Consider the following 25,413-nt stretch of genomic DNA (forward strand, 5'->3'; position numbering starts at 1 on the left):
TCTGGTCTTCGCCTTGAGGACCTCCAGACAGATGGCATTAAATGCACAGCTGCAGCCTATGACTGGCATCAGCAGTGTTGTGTCTCCAAATAGCATGTGACCCAACAATAATGTGTTGCTTGGGGACACATCACCTCTAAGACCAGTAATTGGCTACAGTAGTGCACGTGACCCCGTCTGTCGAGAAGTTTACAAGATGGGGACCAGAAGACCACTGAAGGCAAGTGAGTATGATTTTTTTTCAACAAGTACAGCACACTGCTAGTAAAGGTTAACAATGACTGAGATGGACTGTCCAGGATTAAAAAAAAACATGGTATTTTTCTTCCATAAGCAGTGCCACATCTGTCGATGGATTGTATCTGGTATAGCAGCTCAGCTCTATTGAAGTGAATGGAGCTAAGCTACAACACACAGCCTGTAGACATCTCTGTTTAGTCTGGCTAAGAGACATATGGTCTTGGTTTAGGTAATAAAATGATGGGTGCTAAGGGTGAAGCCCAACCAGTAGGCACTTCCAATCCACAAAGGAATTTGAGAAAGGTTGGTCTATACACTGACAACAGTTTTAATAAGAGTAGGCTGAGTGAACATAATAATAAGATAATTCACTATCTTTAATGTTACAACATGCCATTCATAACCGAAACAAACTACCATAGGCCCTAAATCCACAAAACATTTGAAGAAATGGCCTCACCTCACTAAGCCTGCAGCATTCATCCATATATTCATCCAGGCTGTCACTTGTTTGGCATCTTTTTAACTGATGCAAATTCTGGATATCGTCAAAAGTGTCTTTGTAAAAGTCATCCATGGCTTTGGTTTCCTCCTCCATTGTAGAAGAAAGCTCTGTATTAAACAAAGTGATGGCTGAAGGTTCATGTTCCTCACCACATGGCGGTAAATCTAGCTCTTCCTCTTGGCAGTCAATAAAATCTTCTACATTATTTTCATTGTCATCACCATTTTCTTTACCGTGGTCCACGTGTTCTACATCTGAAATAAAGGTATGGGTAACATCTACAGTTGCGCCTGCGCTGATTTCCATGTGGCCTACAGTGGGTGATGAAGATGCACTAAGCACCCCAGAATCACAGGACGAATCCCTGCTGTGCATCACAAAACTCTTTGCAGAACCTTTAGGAGTAGAAGGTGAGTTGGCTCCACTTGGTATTTCAACCCCAGAATCCTCTGACTCAAACTTGTATATCCGCTTGAATTGCTGCAGAGGGTCACACACTGGCAGTTCACATATATTACTTTCTTTGGCCGGAACATCAGACGGACAATCAGAACACGCATCTGTGTGATCGAATCGATCTCCATTTATACTGTGAGTACTTATCGAGTCATTTTCATAATCATTAATTAGTTTTTTCATGTGCGTCAGCACTACTTCACCTTCATGTGAGGCACTTTTCTTTCCTGTGAAAACAAAAAAAACCTTGTAAAATACTGAAGAACATACACTTTAAACAATAAAAGGAAGGTTATTTGTGGATCTTCTCCTTTTTGTCCCTTCTCAATTAATTTAACTGGACTTATCGCTTAGCGCCCTAAAGACGGGTTTACACCGCACAATGATACAGCCGATTCTCGGGAAGGAAGCGTTCCTTCCAGACAGTTGGCTGCTCGTTCAGTGAAGGAGATCACTGCATTTACATGCAGCGATCTCTTTCACAGTATAACAATGAGGGATCGCTATTGTGATCACTAATCCCCATACAGAATCGTTGTTTCTATGCAGCAGATCACTGTTTTGACAGCACTATCTGCTGCCTAGAAACGATGATTGATGTGCCTGCATGAACGAAAGGGTCACCCTATCGGGTGATCGGCGGCACATTTAGATGGGCAAATTGTAGGGAATGAGCGTTCGCAGGAATGATCGTTCCTGATAATCTACCATCGAATCAGGCAGTCTAAATCCACCTTAACACTTGTTGACTGCATCAGACCAACACTGGAACACCTTTTTATTGCTGTCTTTCTGTAATTAGTCTACATTCACACATAATTCATTAGGGGTCTTTGTGGTATAGTTCACAACTTCAATGCTACAGCACTATATGTGTATTTATTTATTTATTTATTTTATTTATTATACTCATAGTTTTAATTAACACCTTCAGGCTCTCCCCACTTTTGGCCTCCGGAACCCAAAGTTAATTTTAGTTGCCACATTATGAATATTAGAATTTTAATAATTTAGTCATTTTACTATTCATTCACTCCTTTGCGTTTTGCTGGACAAGAAAACATAAAAAAGAAGAACATTTTTTGTAATAAAAGTACTGAACTTTGGGGTTATGAGGTTACCAGATATGACTTTATTATTTGATGTTCTTTTTGCTATTTCTTGAACCATCATTTTATTTGTATTTTCTATATTATGTGTTCATTTATTTTATCTTATTTTAAGCCCATAATATAATTTTCTTTATTAAGAGTATCCTTGTGTTCTCTCTTCTGTATGTACTGGTTGTCATTGAAGAAATCCTTCAGCTCCTTCAGTGTATGGAGACTTACTTGAGGCAACACGAATAGAAAGTATGAAAATTAGCTCTCTTCCAAGGAATAACCAGAGACTCATCCAAAAGGAAGAGACAATCAGCAGGAGGAGTCTCTAGCTTGAATGGTACAAAGTAGATTTCTTCCCTTTGGAGCTGTAATAAACGTACTTGTCTAGGCTCCAGCAGCATGGTCCTCAGCTCTGGCACCCGCATGCAGGGAGAGACGCGCTGCTGAGCCACGCCCCCTCCAGCGACGCGTCCACGTCCATAGTTACAGAGCGTATGCTGTGCTTTCTCCCCGCAGCATGCGTGCACTCGGAAAACCCCCTAATTGCATTATACCATTTCCAGTGATAGTCTTTGTTGGCTCACTAGCGTTGTTTCCTTGTTCCTGTATTGCTATTGGTATTCTATGTTTCTGACCCTGGCTTGTCTTCTGACTACTCTCTGTCTCATGCTTTGGTACTGCATAGCCCATCTGGTTCTGACCCATTTCATACAACTCAGCTTTTGTGTTGTTCGTACTGTTTGTCTTGTTTGTCCTGCACTTATACTAGTGTAGGGACTGTCGTCCAGTTGCTGTTCTTCCATATATGGCTTACACTGCAAGTAGGTAGGGTTCTAGTTCAGGCAGTCACTGTCCTCGTCTGTCCCCATCTACAGTCATGACAGGAGTAGAGCTAATTTATATAGTCTTTCTATGCCAAAAACAAACAAACAGATAAATGGTGGAGATCAGAGTTTTCTTCCCGCTCTGTGCTACTGTGGGAATGTGGCTATTTAATCCTGCCAATTTTGGTAATAAAATTCTTCCAAATCCATACCAAAACTGTCACGTGGAACAATGCCTAAAACAGTTTCTATGGAAAGACATGTGTATGCATATGGCATACATAATGTGCACAGTAGTTAATAGGGATAAAAACACTAGAGCGTGCTGCAATGAATAAACAAACTAAAAAAAAAAAACATTGGCCCGGATTTAATAATGTGTTTGCTCCAAAAATCTGTCAAAAATCTACGCAAATTGGTGCATCTAGGGCTTCTACACTTTTTCCTAGGATGCTTGACAAGGGGTCGGAGATTAATGGATGTGCCACAATTCTGGTGTAAAAATCTGTCTCAAACTAAGCCAACTAATAGTCAGAGAAAAGTGTCTATACCTGCAGTAGATTTAACATCCAGCCTCAGCGCATGTGATAAATGCAGATCTATGGGGAGTGGGGACTCAACTGGTGTCTTGCTGTGCTGGGGTCCTAGGTTTGAATCCAACCAAGGACAACATCTGCATGGAGTTTGTATGTTCTCACCAGGTACTCCGGTTTCCTCCCACACTCCAAAGACAGACTAATAGGGAACTTAGATTGTAGCCCCATTGGGGACAGCGTGCTGCTAATGTCTGTAAAGCGCTGCAGAATACAGTAGAATAAAATAAATAAATCTAGACAGCCCATCTAAGTTTACGCCATCATCAGGATTAATAAATCTGGGTCACTGTTTATAACATACTCCTCTTTGTCTTTTAGTTTTGTACAAAATAAGCCTAAAAAAAACATTTCTTAAGCAACATCGTTCAATGAGCACCTTTTCTTTGGAATTTTACCAGAGCCCATGGAAACAATGTGATAAATCATCTTGAAGAAAATGAAATGTGCCAGACATTCCTTCCCTTGCACTGAGATGTTGAATTTCCTCTCACATCCAGAGTAAATACAATACACACCTGCTGATCTTAAGAAATTATTCAGAAGTAATATTCAAAAGCCACATAAACATCTGATCTTGTTTGCTACTGAATTAGTAATGTGTATGGATGTTGTCAGGAAGTCATTAAAACTCTACTTGTTATGCAGTAATTGAATGGGTTTGTAGTAGAATCAGTAGCTTTATGAGAGTCGCACAGTAATAGTTCTTGCTACTAGTGATGATAACAAACTGCTTAAGGCCTCAAACACATAATATAGAAAATACGGATACTGGCCTTACGCAAGCAGCATTTTACTACTAGAACTGGCTATTCTCCAAACTGACAAGAATAGGACATATTCTATCATTTGTGGAGCGGCCACATAAATGCAGACAGCACATGGATGACATCCGCATTTTTATGCGGACCAGTACAAATGATATAAATGCGGATTAGACGCAGACCAAAGCTACAGTCACGTGCATGAGGCCTAAGGCAACTCCTCCTAAACAGACAGGCTACTTTCACACTAGCGTTTTTGCGGATCCGTCATGGATCTGCAAAAACGTTTCCGTTACAATAATACAACCGCATGCATCCGTCATGAACGGATCCAGTTGTATTATGTCTTCTATAGCCATGACGGGTCCGTCATGAACACCATTGAAAGTCAATGGGAGACGGATCCGTTTTCTATTGTGCCAGATTGTGTCAGCTCCGCTGCTGCTCCGCTGCGTCAGTCGGACAGCAAAACGATGCAGGCAGCGTTTCGTTTTAGTGTCCGCCTCCAGAGCGGAATGGTGACTGATTGGAGGCAAACTGATACATTCTAAGCGGATCCTTTTCCATTCAGAATGCATTAGGGCAAAACTGATACGTTTTGGACCGCTTGTGAGAGCCCTGAACGGATCAAAATGCGAGTGTGAAAGTAGCCTTAGGGTACTTTGGGGATTATTTCATAGAGAAGGCTGTAATTTAGAAGATGCATCTCAATTATCTATATTATTAATTTTTAGGTACTATTGTAACATTGAATGCTACACGTGCCCCTTTTTGTGGCAATATAATTACAGACTTTATAATAAGTAATTGATTGAGTGGATTCCATGTGAGTTAAGTGAATAAAAGGAAGTTCAATAATGAACAGAAACATCTTTGGCTCAGATGAATAAAGTAAGCATTGTTCTTCTATCCCCTGGAAAAAAATTCCATTTTTATAGTCCATCTACTACAGTACACAATTATGTTATTCTGTACAGTGTATCATTTACATCTCCAAAATTCGTGCGTCCTGTTTATCCAGCTACAACAATGATGGGGTAAGAAGCCAGTAAGATAACAAGTACAAAACCACAGCCCATTACCTCAAGCAGGTTATTATATGGCAGCAAGTTCACGTCAAGACTTAAGTAATACTGTATCTGTTATTTTTGTTTCTTCTGTGCACTGATATCAAGTATTCATGATAATCATATACCAATGATGTATTTAACCTTAGTGCATCCATGCAGATGCTTCAGAATAAATATTGATGAACTATCTCAAGGATAGGTAGGTCATCAATATCAGATCGAGGGAAGCTCCGGTGAGCACTACTCTCTCTTCACAGGCTTCCAAGCACAGCACAAAAACCTTGTATAGCTTAGCCCCGCCCACGCTAGTTGATACTAGTCATGACGTCACTGGGCCAGTGGTAAACAGTGAGAAGGCCACGGCGCTCCTGGAGCGCCGCTGCCTTCTCAAACAGCTGATCGGCGGGGGTCCCGGTTGTCGGCCCCCCGCCGATCAGAAGCTGATGATCTATCCAGAGGATAGATCATCAGTTAAAACAAAGTGCAGAACCCCTTTAATCCTTCATATCTCTGACTCTTTAGGAGCTAGAGATGTGGGCCTGGTCTTGTTTGAAAGCTGACAATCTAATGCAGCTGCTATTACTCCCAACCTGATTTCTAAAGATATAGAGGAGCTAATGCTGCAATCTCTGTCTTGTTTTAAAGCTTAGATTGCTAGCTTTCAAACAACACAATGGGGTAGATCAAAACTGGTGTAAAGGAAAACTGGCTTAGATGCCAATAGCAACCAATAAGATTCCACTTTTAATTTTTCAGAGTTCCTTTGGAAAATGAAAGGTAGGATCTGGTTGGTCGTTATGGGTAACTAAGCCAGTTTTTCTTTACATTAGTTTGATAAATCACCCCCAATATCTCTAGCTCCTACAGAGCTTTAGATATGAAGGGTTACAGTAGCCCACCATCTCACCCTAATGCCTGAGGTCTGCTTGGGCTGAACTGTTCCTTTTCTGAAAGCCCGAACAGTTCTTGGGCAAAAATGTTTGAGGATTAGTGAATAAATGTAAATCAGGTTATAGCCAGGACTTTGTAATACCTGACAAATTGTAGGTAGTAAAGTAGTAAAAGAGCCAGATCTAAACATCCTTAAAGGGGTTATCTGGGAATTTGATATTGATGAACTATCTCAAGGATAGTTAGGTCATCAATATCAGATCGAGGGAAGCTCCGGTGAGCACTACTCTCTCTTCACAACCTTGTATAGCGACTGCGCTTGGCTAGGCCATGTGTAAGGTGACAATGCTGTCCTAGAAAGACCTCATAGAGCTTCTTCCAATACTGTAGGTGATCCACTGGGGTGCCAGATGTTGGACCACTGCCAATCTGATATTGATGACCTATCCTGAAGATAGGTCATCAATATCAAATTCCTGAATAACCCCTTTAATTGTTGACAAATTGGACAACATTCTGTTTGCAAAATCCTCCAGGAACAGAAGCCATGCAGCCAGACCCTGTCCACGATGTCTAATGCATTTATGGGGAATTTTACTCTTAAGCAAATGGTAGTACAATACCTGTCAGTAGGAGAAAGACGAGGTGATGAAAGAAAGAAGAAAGGGTCAGGAGTAGAAAGGCAAGGACAAGCAGGGAGTGTGAGAGAGAAGAGGTGAAATACAACATTGTTTACTATTCTTTCACAATATACACAGGTACCATAAATCACATCATCCTTATCTACTTAACTGACTATTACTCAGGATGAATAATCCTAAACATTAGTGTGCACATAAATGAAAATATATGAATAGTTTTTCTTTCCCTGCCTGCAGCCTCCCTGTTCATAAATTTCCACATTCACTAAAACATTATTCTATGCAGGGATTCTCAAATGTTTTCCTCCTCATCAGTCCTGGTAATACCGGAAACCCACCATCAAACTAGCAAGAAGCGCCCATGTTAGCCTCACAGCTGTGACCGACAAATGCCACTGTGAATATTAACCCTTAGCAGCACCATATACCACAGTGCAGCACCCTAAAAACACCAAGCAAATGTAGCACAAAATAACTACCTGGAAACACCAAACAGCACAGTGCTGCACAAAAAAACCTCCCCAGAAGTGCCAAAAAATTACAACAGAGGTGCACAAAGGTCCTCCCCAGAAGAGTCAAAGTGCAGCACAACATTCTTTTGCAGCAGCACCAAACAAATAATGCAGTGCAGCACCAGTTGTTGCCACATAGTCTCCCTTTCCAAGCCTTCCCCACTGGAAGCAGCATTGTTCCCTTTTCCCAACACTCCCCCATTGGCAGCAGAATTGTATTCTTTCCCCTTCAGTACCCTTTTAAGTTTAAGGTGTGCAGTTCCATTTCTATTACTTATATGCTAATTTCAAGTCATGCTCATGCTGTATTCACATTGCATTTACAGTGTCCATCAAAGGTATATTTTGGAGCACTGCCCAACTGCAATTTTAGCATTCGTCACCCATAAGCTCCCATGTTAAAATACGTATACCACACACTAAACTCTTTTTTACTGAATCATTCTGTATGGAATAGCGGAGCAATTCCATACAGCACAAAACCATAGTATAGTGACATATACCAGACAGACTGAGGCCAAAGGAAGATGAAGGTGCTACAAGGTTCCAATAATGGGATTTACAGGGGATCTGAGACAAGTGTCAGTGTATTTAGCCAATTAATCACTTGTTCTCTTTGAGTTTTAGGTCAGTGCTTGAGAATACGACATTCAAGCAACCTCACAATTACATGAAACGGGCACTTGGCTGTGGTGATGTGGCAGTGTGTCTCTGCTGCGTTAGCATCGGGTTCGATGATTGCCACTACACATCATTACCTATTGTATTGATACAATGTCTCACCTTTACCCATGTCCTCTATAGATCATCCTGTGTGGAATTTAGTAGAAGACCTCATGCACATCTTAAAGTGTCAAGCCTGATAAGACAGTATGAGCATGTTAAGACTGGACTAAAGAAGATTAAAGGATAACCTGTCAACAGCGTTTAGAATTTGAAAGGAAAGAGGCAGCATGAAGAGTCGTGTTTGGGGAAAAACATCCCATGCAGAGGGCTCTGATCTGTGACGTGACTTAAGACAGTTGAAAGGATTTCATCTGATTATTTTCCTAATTTGTGGCTTCAGACAAAAGGTTGTTTTTAGAATTCATGGTTTATGATCCAGCAAAGATAAGATCATTTATGGGACTGTGGCGTTTTTGGCAGGGAGTGAGTCACTGTCATCACAGAGTTCCCAGTCCTGTTTAGACAGATGCTATAGGGGCGCAGGATGTACATCACTTGAACAATGGCACCTTGCCGTTTCCACAATCCCTTTGATCAAGCTCACTACTAAAATCATACAATCACTGCTATATACACCTGCCTGCCTGTGTTTATTTAATTGATTTCCATTGAATTATTAACATATTTTACAATAATGAATAGGGAGAGCTACATAAAGGGGCTCTTCTGCATTTAATGCGTTCACGCCACGATTTTGTCCCATGTATGACATATGTGTTAAACGGTTGCCATAGGTATTCGCCACCATAGGGTGGCAATGTTCAAAGACATATCCTTTTAAGGACCATGCACATAGTGTGCATGGTCCTTAAAAGGATATGTCTTTGAACGTTGCCACCCTATGGTGGCGAATACTTATGGCATCCGTTTAACACATATGTCATAATGGGACAAAATCGTTTTGTGGTCTGCAAAACATGGATACTGGCCATGTGCATGCCGCCATTTTTTTCCCACCTCTTGTAGAAATGTCCCATTCTTGTCAGCAAAACGAACAAGAATAGGACATATTCCATCTTTTTTTGTGGGGCCTAGGAATGGCATACAGATGCGGACTTGAATAGAGAAAAGTGCGGCATCTGTTCAAAGGCTGTACCTCAGCTTCAGTCACCTGGATGGAAATGAGCTGCAATGCCAATCAACAGATATGGCACTCCTCCTGGAGTAAAAGCAATTTTTTTTTCTCTAATACTGGACAGCCTCTTTATCTTTACCCCATACAAGACAATAGATGATACACTGTAAAATCACAACGACTTTAGAACTGCTTGCTTATTGTTTCCATGGACAATCAGCAGAAATTGTGAATGCAGTACTATATTATTTATACAGGTTATAGCCCAGGAGCACTAGCAGAAAAGTACTAAAATATCTTAAAAAGTTACTAAACATTTATATAGATTCATTTTAATACCGTATACAGTGTAAAAAAAGGTTTAACGATGGATACGTGCTTTATCATCTTCATTGCATATAGTCAAATAACATTTTACCACATTAAAGGTATGGCAGAGCAGAGGGAAACTGGCAATAGGTGACTGAAATATTGAGTTACCTTGTTTGAAAAACTAAACAGAATCCCCCAAATCATCAGGTTATAACAAAATGTTAAGCGCCAGATTACCTAATCTGATCAGCAGTGAAAATAACTATACATGTATACAGTTATAGCTGCCGTCACTGTAGTATAGCTGCTGGCAGTGGATCAATTAGAGGCTGTATTATTGGGACGCAGATATAGCTACAGCAGCTACTAGATAATGGAACATCATACAGGTTCATAGATGTGGAATAGATCAATAGCCAATCACATATTACATACACACATTCTCCATCATGTCAAAAATGCAAACAAAATCAGAAATTTCAAAAGCCTTGCCCTTGTTTCTGCTCATTCATAATTAGGAAGAGACGGGTCATAGCTTATAAATTATAGTTAATAAATTCTAATAAATCTGGAGCAATTTTATCGCAGTGTTCTCATTCTTTAACTACCAGTTCATTGGCAAGCAATAAAACCATTGAGACTTTCTTCATATTATCCTCCTGAGAATTATCATTACCATGAATTATTATTATTTATTATTAAAGCGCCATTCATTCCATAGCGCTGTACATATGAGAAGAGGTATACATACATAATACAGGATACAGAACTGTATATGACATTTACTATAGTTTTTATCATGATGATACCAAACCAATTTTTTTTAAGATATGCGCTTTACATAATGGTCTGATGGGGGAGTCACTTTGCTTAGGGTCAGGCCTCATGCCATTTTTAAAGTGGCTGTCTGACCACTAGTAAAACTCCCTATTAAAATATAAAGTTGAGGTGGTGCCATGGAATGTACCATTCCACCTCAGCTTTCCCCTTGGTAACAGGTGGTTATGGAGGTGCAAGCTCCACGATGTGTATAGGGTATATAGATACACCCTATTGGCCAAAATGATAGCCCAGTGATTCCTGCGGTCCTAGATATTGTGCGCACGGCTTTTTCCTACTATGATAGTCATATTAATAGCAAAGCAATCTCAGCGGACCACGGCTTCTTCAATTCATATGCTTAGCATTTATTCCATAAATCTTTATTTGGTAAAGGCTGTAAAGATTTATGGAATAAATGCTAAGCATACGAATTGAAGAAGCCGTGGTCCGCTCGGATTCCTTTGCTATTGATTTGGAGTTCGCTCTTCTCTCGTGCGGACGATAGTCGAGTGCCGATCCTTCCTACTTAAGTCATATTAATAGCACTGTATCCTAGCCATAGACACTGATACTTGCTATGCCTCTGCCTAAACTCGTATTTCTTAAAGTTAATAATCCAGAAATTCTGTATAGATGTTAAAGAGCGTGCAATATCAGTATTAATCCTACCTCTCTTCCAATGCGGCAGGATAGAAAAGGTTTTGTGCCAGTTAAACATTGTCCCCCTCTGACAAGCAGCTTGCCGTGCACTTGTGTCTCTCTCCAGAAAATAGGGACTTGGGCTGCGGAATCCTCTTTTGCTTAATTCAAAGCTAGAAAGTAATGAGCTTCTCGGTCAGTATCCATGATTGTCAGCATCGCCGAGGTCCCTGTTTACAATATGTACAGCCAGTTATCTAAGGAAAGCCAGCTTTCCAGCTGGAAGAGGAACTGGAGACTGGATTCTTGTCTCTGCCACAGAGGAAACTGAGCTAAAAGCTCAATCAGTGCTGGCTCTTTCAGAGGCTGTTCTGAACTGTAGGTGGCTCCCAGCCAGGAGTGACTGAAAAAAAAGGGAGCAGCCCTTAGGAATGTATCTCCCTTGGTTGATAAGCCAAGATGACTAGATGGCTTGAAACTACCTCTGCTAGGAGAGCACCCCTGGAAATGCCTGAGAACACACTCTGTAGTGCATCCAGCATAATAGAATAATAGTAAAAAAAAAAAAGAAGACAAGTAACGGGAGCAATGAAGGGTAAAATCTATTGCAAACAAAGATTTCAACTATTAGCTCATGAGTAAATATTTTTTTACTGTCTTCTATGTGTATGATACCGGCAAGATTGTTTGCTTTTTGACAGAGGGAAGCAGCGTTTTAGTGCTGACATTTTATGATTTGACATTACATGGTTTTTAATGTTATTTTCTGCTTTACCTCACACAACCTCAACAGCTTTGATGATTTTGCCGAAACTGATACAAAACAATACAAATACAATTAAAATTCACTTACATTAGTCTATTCCTAATGGAACTGCAGATCAATTTTTACACCGCCTAAATTGTGGAAAACCGGAATTAGACTTACCGGTAATTCAGTTTCCATGAAATCACCATGACGGCCACAAGAAGAATATATGGGCCGTCATGGTGATGATATGGGAAAACCGGAATTAGACTTACCGGTAATTCAGTTTCCATGAAATCACCATGACGGCCACAAGAAGAATATATGGGCCGTCATGGTGATGATATGGGAAAACCGGAATTAGACTTACCGGTAATTCAGTTTCCATGAAATCACCATGACGGCCCATATATTCTTCTTGTGGCCGTCATGGTGATGATATGGGAAAATATGTCAAACATTAATGGCTAGTTATATTCTTAAACAAGTTTTCCCAGCGTTATAAGTTGTCACTTATTCACAGGAAAGGTGATAAGTAGAGATGAGCGAAGTTTTGAAAAATTTGCCAAGTTAGCTAAGAAATTAGTCACAAATTATTAAATTTATATATCGCTATACATTAGGTATAACCAGGCCACTCTGCCTTAGGGAGCATTCACGCGACCGTGTTGGTTTTGCGGTCCGCAAGTCATGGATCCGTGTGTTCCGTATGTCTTCAGTTATCTTTCCGTTCCGTAAGTCCGTATAATACGGACGTGGTGCTTCCGTGTGTCATCCGTTTTTCACGGTCTGCAAAAAACTGAAATGGGGTTTCCTAGAATGTTTTCAGTCCAGGGGTCCGCAAAAAACAGATGACATACGGATGCATTTCCGTGTGCTATCCGTTTTTTACGGACCCAATGACTTTCTATGAGACCACGGACCGCAATTTGCGGCCAAGTATAGGACATTATTAAATCTGTATTCAGCGCACTCTGTATGGAGGCTGACTGTAGGGTTCCACCCCAATAGATATAATAAAATCAACAGCAGCCTTGATTATCGATGCTAGGGTACATTTATTGATGGTACATTTTCATATGCGACAGTATTGATATTAATATATATAATATCAATACTGTCGCATATGAAAATGTACCATCAATAAATGTACCCTAGCATCGATAATCAAGGCTGCTGTTGATTTTATTACAAGTATAGGACATGTTCTAAAATAAAAGGAACGGACACACGGAACGGACAGCACACGGATGACAATGAAAGGCATTCCGCAATTTTTGCGGACCCATAGAAATGAATGGGTCCGTGCATTGTCTGCAAAAATTGCGGAACGGACACGGAAGAAAAACACGGTCTTGTGAATGCTCCCTTAGGGTATGGCCCCACTGAGCGGCCGTGCTGCGGGCAGGTTGCGGCCGTGCTGCGGTGAAGAACCAATTAGCACGCAGCTGCCTTTCATTTAATAATGAAGACTGCACTGTATAATTCTACTTCATTGTTAAAGGGGTTGTCTCTTCGTGGACAATGGGGGCATATCGCTAGGATATGCCTCCATTGTCTTATAGGTGCGGGTCTTACTGCTGGGACCCGCACCTATATCGAGAACGGAGCCCCGCAAGTGAAGGAGGGCGCACTGCACATGCGCAGCCGCCCTCTTTTTATATTCTATGGGGCCGGGGAAAATACCTGGCTCGGCTATTTCCGTCGGCCCCATAGAAACTAATAGGAGCGGGGGCCATGCATTCGTGGTACGCTCCTTTTACTTGTATAGGGAGCCGGCTTGGTGGCGGCCGGACCGGAGTCCTCCAGCCACTACCTTGCGAGACCTGCACCTATAAGACAATGGGGGCATATACTAGCGATATACCCCTTTAATGGCCGCAGAGCACCTTTAAACAAGGGCTGTTGCTGGTATGGAGTTTGGCTGGGTAGGTGTGAAGACAATATGCATATTATTGCTGTTCTTGCCTGCAGGTTATTTGAGAGTAAAATCAAGGAAAAGAAGATACAAAACATCCTGCACGATACGATAGTAAATATGCGGATGTGCATGGCTACATTTATAAAGTCACGGAAAATAATGCACTAACACAATGAGTCTCAGATTTTACCATTAGAGTGAGGGCTTAGTCCATATATTATATTTGCATCTATTGTTTTAGTGCATTATTGTCCGTGACTTTATTTGACAGTAAACACTGAATATTAATCGTCATACCCACTTCTCCAACCCCAGTGCTGTCCTGCCCTACATGTAGGAGCCCTTCTTCTGCCATCTGCTTTTCCTCCTTTTCCACATCATCTAATATCAATGAGAATACGTCATCAGGAACATCCAGCTCCTCCTCTCTCTGGATCTTGCTGCCTTTTATAGGATATGGAGACTTTGAATGATGATTTGGAAGAAGTAAGACCAGCAAATGATGAGGATGGTCATCATTAAGGCCTGCCCCCCCTGGATGGTATTGGTTGGCACGCTGGCATTGGAATAATAAAGGCTTCCATCTTATTAGTATTGAATTACATTTATGGCTCATGTAGGAATAAGTAAATAAAACTGACGCAGAATTAGTCTCCCCGCACTCTCCCTCTGCAGTATTCTTCTATTAATCATTTTCAGCTATACTGTCCATAGCGCATGAGCACTTGCCACGTCTCCCCCTATGCTCAGCTCACAGGACAATGGAGGAGACCGCACGGGATGAGGGTTTTATAGGGCTATGACATCACAGGGGATAGCTATCTGCGGATTGGCAGGGCGCACAGCATTATGGGTGATGCCGTGTTTCCGGGCTTCCCCCTTTCACTATGTAGTCGCTTTGTGATTCATTGCGAATCGCTTTCCTAAACTTTGAATCGAATTCTGCTTGAATGTTTCACTTTGCTCAACACTAGTAATAAAGTGTACCACTGGAACACAATGGTATTATGGCTGTGCATATGTGCAACAACAGCTCCATTCCACCAGGGGACACAGGGACACTGTTCTTGTAATGAATGGGGCATAGGCATTACTATAGCCATAGCACTTGCTATGGGGGCCAGAGGTTAAGGCGAGCCAGTCAGGTGCAAGAAAATTGTACCTTTTTGTGGAGAATAACAATATGGCGGCTTTTTGAAATGATGTGGGTTTTGTGATAAATTGCGCTATTTTACACACTTTTAATTATTGCAATGTGTGCTGCTGTTTTCATTTACTTACACTAGGTGGTAGGGCCCCATTTTATTTTGCTATGGAACTCAGTGAATCATAGTTACAATCCTCGATAGGGGTCCTTTTGGTCGGACCCCCAGCAATCAAACACTTCTCATCTATCCTGTGGATAGGTGATAAGTTATGATTCTGGGACAATAACTTATTAAATGCTTGATAGGAGCTTTTGCATTAGCATTAGCTCAGCTGTTATACGAACACTCCTTCAGGGCCCGCACCTGCTTAAAATGTGCTCCATGAAAGTAACATTGCCCCTAAGCCTTGTTGGCAGAGTCAACAAGTGACTGCGTCAATGACTTCTTTCGACACAAAAGTGCTTTGAATGTGGTCACGTGGTGCCTTTCAGCCAATCAAGCCAAATGGCACCATAACCTGTGTACAGCATACATTTTAGATGCCATCAACCATGGTTTAGGATACCATTCAGTGGATGCAGTAGAGCAACTAAATAGATAAATTGGAAGCAGTGAAATTAATCTAATTTGACCAAAAATAACTTCTGTGTATTGACAGTTCTGTAATCTATTCTATTACACTAAACATATTTTCAGCCACTAGTTATTATAATAATAGGGTCAAAGAGAACCCGTCACCATGAAAATGCAAAGTAAGCTACAGGCAGCATGCTACAGAGGTGGAGCAGACTGATATATACAGCCAGGTCCATACATATTGGGACATCAACACAATTCTAACATTTTTAGCTCTATACGCCACCACAATGGATTTGAAATAAAACAAACTAGATGTGCTTTAACTGCAGACTGTCAGCTTTAATTTGAGGGTATTTACATCCAAATCAGGTGAACTGTGTGTAGGAATTACAGTTTGCATATGTGCCTCCCACTTGTTAAGGTACCAAAAGTAATGGGACAATTGGCTTCTCAGCTGTTCCATGGCCAGGTGTGTGTTATTCCCTCATTATCCCAATTACAATGAGCAGATAAAATGTCCACATTTCATTTCAAGTGTGCTATTTGCATTTGGAGTCTGTTGCTGTCAACTCTCAAGATCAGATCCAAAGAGCTGTCACTATCAGTGAAGCAAGCCATCATTAGGCTGAAAAAACAAAACAAACCCATCAGAGAGATAGCAAAAACATTAGGTGCGGCCAAAACAACTGTTTGGAACATTCTTGAAAATAAGGAATGCATCGGTGAGCTCAGCAACACCAAAAGACCCGGAGGACCACGGAAAACAACTGTGGTGGATGACCGAAGAATTCTTTCCCTGGTGAAGAAAACACCCTTCACAACAGTTGGCCAGATCAAGAACACTCTCCAGGAGGTAGGTGTATGTGTGTCAAAGTCAACAATCAAGAGAAGACTTCACCAGAGTGAATACAGAGGGTTTACCACAAGATGTAAACCATTGGTGAGCCTCAAAAACAGGAAGGCCAGATTAGAGTTTGCCAAACGACATCTAAAAAAGCCTTCACAGTTCTGGAACAACATCCTATGGACAGATAAGACCAAGATCAACTTGACACAGAGTGATGGGAAGAGAAGAGTGTGGAGAAGGAAAGGAACTACTCATGAGCCTAAGCATACCACCTCATCAGTGTAGCATGGTGGTGGTAGTGTCATGGCGTGGGCATGTATGGCTGCCAATGGAACTGGTTCTCTTGTATTTATTGATGATGTGACTGCTGACAAAAGCAGCAGGATGAATTCTGAAGTGTTTCGGGCAATATTATCTGTTCATATTCAGCCAAATACTTCAGAAGTCATTGGACGGCGCTTAACAGTGCAGATGGACAATGACCCAAAGCATACTGCAAAAGCAACCAAAGAGTTTTTTAAGGGAAAGAAGTGGAATGTTATGCAATGGCCAAATCAATCACCTGACCTGAATCGGATTGAGCATGCATTTCATTTGCTGAAGACAAAACTGAAGGGAAAATGCCCCAAGAACAAGCAGGAACTGAAGACAGTTGCAGTAGAGGCCTGGCAGAGCATCACCAGGGATGAAACCCAGTGTCTGGTGATGTCTATGCGTTCCAGACTTCAGGCTGTAATTGACTGCAAAGGATTTGCAACCAAGTATTAAAAAGTCAAAGTTTGATTTATGGTTATTATTCTGTCCCATTACTTTTGGTCCCTTAACAAGTGGGAGGCACATATGCAAACTGTTGTAATTCCTACACCGTTCACCTGATTTGGATGTAAATATCTTCAAATTAAAGCTGACGGTCTGCAGTTAAAGCACATCTTGTTCATTTTATTTCAAATCCATTGTGGTGGTGTATAGAGCCAAATATGTTAGAATTGTGTTGATGTCCCAATATTTATGGACCTGACTGTATATACTAGCTGAAGGACTCGGCTTTGCACGGGTATATATAATCTATTTCATTTAATGTTTGTGTGTGTTGGTAAAAGATATCGACAGTATCCACTATAGCAGTGACATCCACAGCCCCCCACCCCTTAACACTGAACCCCCCCACAGTGCCCCGTCTCCTTAAAACGGGACCTCCACAGCAGCCCACCCCCTTAACTTTGTCCTTTACAGCAGCCTGCCCCTTTAACAGTGAGTTCCACAGCACCCCACCCCCTTGACAGTGACCTCCACAGGGGCCCGCCCCCTTATCAGTGACCTCTACAGCACCCGCTCCTTAACACTGACCATAGGTTATAGTCAGCACTGTGCTGTCTGAGTGTGAGCTGCAGGGAGAAAGTCCCTGTCCCTCCCACCCCTGCAGCAGAAATTGATTTTTACCTTCATTTTTTTCAATCCCTGTGGGCTGCGGTGTGGGAGTGGGCATGGCCTAACTGGATCGGGGTGTGGCTTAGCAGAATCTGGGGGCGGGTTTTTATGTCTGTTTTTTGAGGGTGGCCTGCCCCCTGAACTGTAACCTCCACTGCACTCCGCTACCTTAACAGTGTCATCCACAGCGCCCTTCCCCTTTAAATCTGACCTGCAGCAGTGAAGAAAAATGGCTGGGTTGTTAAGGAAACCTGGTGTAAAACTGTGTGTATGTGAAGACTAAGGATCTGCGAGCTTCTATTGGCTGATAAGGGACATGTGACCGTGTGTATGGCAGTTGGAATATAAAGAGAAAGACTTGCAGGCTTCTATTGGCTAATGTAGGTCATGTGATGTGTCATATTTCGAGGGAATATCTCAGGAACGGTACGTGCTAGAGAGCTGAGACCCGGTCTAAAACCTTCCCGGACACCTGATGTACCTGTGTGCCAAATTTCGTGATTGTAAATGCATCGGTGCGGATTCCTTTAGCGGACATACACACACACACACACACACATACAGTCAGCTTTATATAAGAGCTTCCGGAAAACATGTCATTTATTCATTTAAATTCCTGCTGATTCTGAGCGTTGAAACCAAGGAGTCGGTCCTATCAGTGATTGGCGGCCTTTTCCCTATGAGTGTGTATACACAGATAGCTGTTAATCACTGAGTGTACTTAAAGTCTATGTACACTTTAGGAGGTAATTTTTTTTTATTATTGCATTGTAATGATTCTGAGCAAAATAAAATCAATAATAATTAAAAATACGGAATAGTTTTTTGTGTACAGAGCTGAGATGCTGTAGTAGCTGCCTGTGGATATTCTGTCTTTTCCTTCAGACCAGAAGCTGACAGACTCATTATCTCTGCTTTCTGACCTTATAAACACACATTAAAGTTCAATCCTTCTTACTGATAAGAATGTGCCTTAAAGGGGTTCTCTGAGCTTTTACTATTGATGACCTATCCTCAGCATAGGTCATCAATATGAGATCGGCGGGGGTCCGACACCCGTCACCCCTGCCGATCAGCTGTATGAGGAGACGCCGCTCGCAGTGCCATGGACAGCAGCAGTGAACAGGAAGAGAGAAGGTAAACGGCACGTGTGCACTGCACGTGCCTTCTACTCATACATTTGATCGGCCGGGTGTCGGACTCCTGTCGATCTGATATTGATGACTTATCCTGAGGATAGGTCATCAATAGTAAAAGCCCGGACAACCCCTTTAAATAAGTGTTTATGACCTCTGAGTAGTTTAGAGATCAGGGTTATTAGTTGCCTGGCTCAAAGTGAAAGTACCAGTCACACAGCTAGAAGAACAGTTAACTCTTTGTGACAGAATGGCTCAATATTTTTAATAAAAGCCAATTGAAAATATGATTTTTAGCAAAAAAAAGAATAAAATGCAATCATAAAAAAATTGCCTCCAAAGGTGTACATAGGCTTTAACTTCAAAGCTCTGACCCCATAGGACATTAAATGTATTAATGACAAGTTATACTGAACCTTTTCCCACAAAACTACATACTAATCTGCTCAGCTCCTCCTGCTCTATAACATGCTACCTGCAGCTCAAACACACGTGTACTGCAGTCGTCTTATACTTTATGATATGTAAAAGATCACATTTACATTTTGCAACCTAGAATGGCAACATGTGTAGTCCTTGGCATTTCAATGGGAATTTGCACAAAAAAGGTAGTGCTATAGTCACAAGGAGTTTTGGGGGGTGTCAGTGCTATGTAAAGGAATAGCAGGACTATATGTGGAACAATAATATGTCCTCGGAGCCTGGAGGAGCAGAAGGGCGCTGTAACAGAGATGGAGATGAATATTGAGTCGAGTGCAGCAGGCAGAGTAAAGGGGGTAGAGGGGACAGTAATAGGGGGTACAGGGTACCATACAGGGGGCAGTAGGTTGAGTATAAGAGGGGCAGCAATAGTACAGGGGTGCAGGGCATGCCTTATAAAAATGTATTTGGGGCAACAAAGCAGGCACAATATCGGGAACGATAGGAGTAACCACACTTGGGGTAGCAACAGGCGAGTCATAGCTGGAAGACATTTTGATGAAGGTCTGGGACAGATGCAGAGAATGTCAAGAAGACAAGATGTCAACTGTGAGAATCTGACCGCACTTGCTCAGCTTTGTTGTTCAGTGAACTATTTCCTTGAGTACAATTACTTGTTTCACTTATGACTTTGTAAGGTAGCATTGAAGTGAGCCTCACCTTATCATATGCTCTACATTCCTTTATATCACATTATGACATATTTCTACCTACTAGACTGTATGCAATCTGATAACCTGAAAAGTAAATATGGCAATAAGTGCTAATATCCTGCAATACTGTATCATGTGATGCCAGATCATGGCAAAAACCTCATTTCAGCTGCATTTGGATTTAGACGGCCCCATCTGGCAGGCAATGATTGGAAAGAAACTGTTCCTTCCTGGTACCTGCATGCTTGTCACCTCCACTGTTTGGGGACGAGAAACGGCTATTGTAACCGCTCGTTCTCATACAAATACGTCCTCATACAAATATGTCCTCATACATACACTCACCTAAAGAATTATTAGGAACACCTGTTCTATTTCTCATTAATGCAATTATCTAGTCAACCAATCACATGGCAGTTGCTTCAATGCATTTAGGGGGGGTGCTCCTGGTCAAGACAATCTCCTGAACTCCAAACTGAATGTCAGAATGGGAAAGAAAGGTGATTTAAGCAATTTTGAGCGTGGCATGGTTGTTGGTGCCAGACGGGCCGGTCTGAGTATTTCACAATCTGCTCTGTTACTGGGATTTTCACGCACAACCATTTCTAGGGTTTACAAAGAATGGTGTGAAAAGGGAAAAACATCCAGTATGCGGCAGTCCTGTGGGCAAAAATGCCTTGTGGATGCTAGAGGTCAGAGGAGAATGGGCAGACTGATTCAAGCTGATAGAAGAGCAACGTTGACTGAAATAACTACTCGTTACAACCGAGGTATGCAGCAAAGCATTTGTGAAGCCACAACACGCACAACCTTGAGGCGGATGGGCTACAACAGCAGAAGACCCCGCCGGGTACCACTCATCTCCACTACAAATAGGAAAAAGAGGCGATAATTTGCACGAGCTCACCAAAATTGGACTGTTGAAGACTGGAAAAATGTTGCCTGGTCTGATGAGTCTCGATTTCTGTTGAGACATTCAAATGGTAGAGTCGAATTTGGCGTAAACAGAATGAGAACATGTATCCATCCTCTGATGGCTACTTCCAGCAGGATAATGCACCATGTCACAAAGCTGGAATCATTTCAAATTGGTTTCTTGATCATGACAATGAGTTCACTGTACTAAAATGGCCCCCACAGTCACCAGATCTCAACCCAATAGAGCATCTTTGGGATGTGGTGGAACGGGAGCTTCGTGCCCTGGATGTGCATCCCTCAAATCTCCATCAACTGCAAGATGCTATCCTATCAATATGGGCCAACATTTCTAAAGAATGCTATCAGCACCTTGTTGAATCAATGCCACGTATAATTAAGGCAGTTCTGAAGGCAAAAGGGGGTCCAACACCTTATTAGTATGGTGTTCCTAATAATTCTTTAGGTGAGTGTATATGTCCTCATACAAATTAATTGTTTTGGAGCAGCAGAGTGTTGCTGCACAAAAGATTATGCCCGTATTTCGCCCGTTCATCGGGTGGTCGGCAGCACATTTACACCGCCTTATTATCAGGAATGAGCATTCATAGTTACGCTAGTTTCTGATAATCAGCCTGAAAGTTGGGCCATGTAAATCCAGCTTTAGTCTCTTCCTACATTATTTTTTCAGAAAAAGGTGGATTCTACAAGTCATGTTTGCTGACTCATCCAAAGCTGAACCAAAGGAGATAACATTGACAGGAATCTGCAGTGTGATGGAAGCCAGAAAGTTGAGAGACAAAAAAATATTCTGAAGAAAAAAAAAAATGATTTTCTCTGACTTGTGTTCTATCCAACAGATTTTGGAAACATATATGAAGCAGAGATCCTCTATTGAGCTGTTGAGACAGTCAACTTCAAATATACTTTATTATCACATGTACAGGTACAACGCGTTTCAAAATCAGATTTCTTCATTAGGGAACAGACAAAATTCAATAGATTTTTATTAACATTGGCCAGATGTCACTAAATCTTATTATATAGTGCACATGGTCAGCAGGCACTGCCAGTGGAATGTGATCTCACCAATTAAAGGGGTTGGTTTACAAGAAACACAAGAAACTTTTTTTTTTATTTGACGGCAGAATGGGTAAAACAATATGCATAACTCACCTCATCATTCCACCAGCTCTTACCAGGTTTCTGTTTTGAGATTACAGCTCCTGACATTTCCTGTAAATTCAGCCAGGTACAGGAAGCAAGCCCCCTATTCTGCTGGACCTGCAAGGAAAAGATGCCTGCTTTCCGACACCGGCTCCCCGATCCTTCTCCTGCAGGCCTGGGCTCCTCTGCTGCACTCCATGGATGTTAACATCTGGTTTGACATGACCGCAGCCAATCACAGGCCGCGGTGGTGTCCAGATCCCCTTGCAACCATGTGACCATTTGTGATGATGCAAGGGGAAGCAGACACCGTCTCAGCCTGTGATTGGCTGTGGCGATGTCAAACAAGATGTTGACATCGCTTGAGCCCAGCGGAGCATCGCAGGCCTGCAAGAGAAGGGGCGGAAAGCTGGCGCCGGGAAGCAGGTAAGTCATCTTCCTTTTGAAGGTTCACGGCATCACCACGGCATTTGAGAGCGTGAAAACCCAGAAGCATGCGCTTCCGGGTATGCCCTTTTTCCATGTGTAGTGATCAGAGGAGCTGGAGCGTATATGTGGCAGCCCCTGTTATTCAGAAAGACAGGAGGCTGCTGCATAGTAGTTTCTACGGAGCCTCTGTTTGTTGCATTGCTCTACTGAAACATAGTAAATTTCTCATAGACTCCAATGCTAATGTATTGGAGTCTATGGGAATCTTTTGATTGCTTGTTGATTGCTTGTTATAGTTCCATATTGGAACTATAAAAAAAGTGTAAAAAAATGTTTTTTAAAATAAAAAATATAAAAATTCAAATCACTCCCCTTTCCCCAAAATGAAAATAAAAAATACACATATTGGGTATTGCTGCATGTGAAAACACGCATATTATCAAAATATCAAAATATTTATCCCATACGGAAAAAGGGGAAATTTAAAAAGTGTAAAAATAGCCGATTTGCCATTTTTTGGTTGCTCCTCCTCCCGCAAAAAATTAAATAATAAGTGTTCAAAAAGTCGTATATACCCTATGGTTTTAATGAAAAGTACAGATCGCCCCAGAAAAAATTAGCCCTCACACAGCTCTGTACACATAACTACAAAAATGTTGTAGGGGTCAGAAAATGGTGCCGAAAAAAAAAAGATTTTTTATTTTCAAGTTTCTAAAAAAAAAAATCTGTATCAAAATGCAATAAAAACTATATATATTTGTGGTAACGCTGGATTCGTACTGACCTGGAGAATGAAGAGCACATATCAGTTTAACTGTATAGTGAACGGCGTAAAAAAAAAAAAAAAAAAAAAGCTATTCAACTGTGACAGAATTGCATTTCTTTTCCAATTCCACCCCACTTGAAATTTTTTTTCCCACTTCTCGCTACATCCTATGTAATCTTAATTGGTTTGGCTACGTGAACGGAAAAATAAAAAAGTTATGGCTCTGGGAAGACAGGGAACGAAAAAACGAAAACGCAGAAAACTAAAATTTGCCTCTTCAGGAAAGGGTTAAGGTGTGGCACAAAGTCAAAACTAAACTGCACAGTAATAACCATAGCAATCTCAATTTTTTCTTTCTAAAGAAGCACTTCTTCTTCTACGAGTTACCATATTGCAAATACAAACTGTAATTTTTTTTCACATTTCACCCTACAGGATTCGCCGGGGTAAAATTCAACAATGATAGATATATTTTAAAAAAATTACAAAAATGCAAACTACTTATGACATTTTTGCACATCACATTCATGTAAAATTTGGCCAAGAAAATGCAGCTGAGACAACACAGAGAAATAACGAAAGGGAATTTGGACAAAAACGCATGTAAAAACATTATCTGACAATCATATACAAAGAAAGATACTATAGACTATAATGAAAATAAAAACAAGATATGCATAGTATCTGTCTATAGTGTACCATAAAGAATAATACTTACTTAGCCTTGTAATACGCAAAGGTTTTTGGCCTTGATGACCAAGCACAGTTTAGCTGAATATTTTTAGTATTGTTTACAGGTATGACAGCTATTTTTATTCTGCTAGACTGTTCAAGTATTTTATGTATCTTTTTCTACACAGACAAGGCTTTGTATTTTTAGATTTTTTTAACAATTAGTCTTTGTTAGATGTTTAATTAATAATATGTGCAGTTTATAGTGGACTAATATAATAGTGATATAGGGGATCATTTACTAAGCTGAAATACGCTTATATTAGGCGTATTTAAGGCGCAGATTGTGGCACAATGGCTAGTTACGCCACAATCTGCGACTTCTCTCCTCTGGTGCCAGGTCCCATAATAATATATGTCGTTTACAGTGAGTAGGGTTAAGGCTCTGGATATCTCTGGCACAGACATTTTTTCTTCATTATTGCTCTTTTGCATTCTTATTACCTGGTTGCCATTTATAAAGGAGCCAAGACAGCTTCAGTATGCTTGATCTGTTTTCAAATTGATCCAGGCACATCCCATTGACCTAATAGGGTCTGTCTGGGTTTCTGTTGGGGTTCTAGTATTTTTGACCATAAACTGCCCTATTCTTTGCATGCAACTACTTCCAACTTGAAAACCAATTACCTAAAGTTGGTCATACACGTTAGATATGTGACTGGCTGGCCATATAATGGATAAGGGAGCCTCCTATAGATACAAGACAACAGATATAAGGGAAAAGAAGTTTGCTGTTAGAATCAGCATGCTTGATTTCTTTTTGTTCTTGGTAGATAAGGAACAACCAGAGGAGTCCAGCAATGGGTTAAGCTGGGTTTACAGAGCCCAAGGAGCAGCCAGTTATCGGGAAGGAAGCGTTCCTTCCCGACAGTCGGCTGCTCGTTCAGTAGTGGTGAAGAATTGGGATCACTTCCACAATATGAGAACAAGCGATCGCTCATACTAATACAGCTGCATTGCTTCTGGGTGCAGAGTGCTGTTTAGACTGCACAATCTGCTGCCCAGAAACGATAATAAACTTGCCTGTACAAACAACTGGTGATTGGCTGCACCTTTAGACATGCAGATTGTTAGGAACGAGCGTTCATAGGAACATTCGTCCCCGATAATCTACCTATCAATTGGGCTATGTAAACCCAGCATTACTCCACTCTCCTTATTCAGAACACATGCAAGCTTGCATGTGTGTGAGGGGTGAGATAGCCCTCAGCCAAACAAGTGTTCGCCTGCCAGATATTTCATGGTTATGGCCAGCATAAATATGTGACAGACGTACACCCAGCTGTGAAGG

The 25,413-nt window shown here is 41.3% G+C and overlaps 1 protein-coding gene across 1 annotated transcript in view; it reads right to left on the reverse strand.

The window, feature by feature from the left end:
* Positions 1–11,610, reverse strand: part of LOC121004001 — a 49,014-nt gene extending 37,404 nt beyond the window's left edge. Inside the window, exons 1-2 of the mRNA XM_040436015.1 lie at positions 11,204–11,610; positions 701–1,428 (exon numbers count right to left, since the gene is read on the reverse strand). Coding sequence (XP_040291949.1) covers positions 701–1,428; positions 11,204–11,252 — 777 coding nt within the window. The 5' untranslated portion in view covers positions 11,253–11,610. The remainder of the gene's footprint in view (positions 1–700; positions 1,429–11,203) is intronic.
* Between the last annotated feature and the right edge of the window lie 13,803 nt (positions 11,611–25,413).

The sequence above is a fragment of the Bufo bufo genome, chromosome 6 (assembly GCF_905171765.1).
Source record: "Bufo bufo chromosome 6, aBufBuf1.1, whole genome shotgun sequence".
NCBI classification, from domain to species: domain Eukaryota; kingdom Metazoa; phylum Chordata; class Amphibia; order Anura; family Bufonidae; genus Bufo; species Bufo bufo.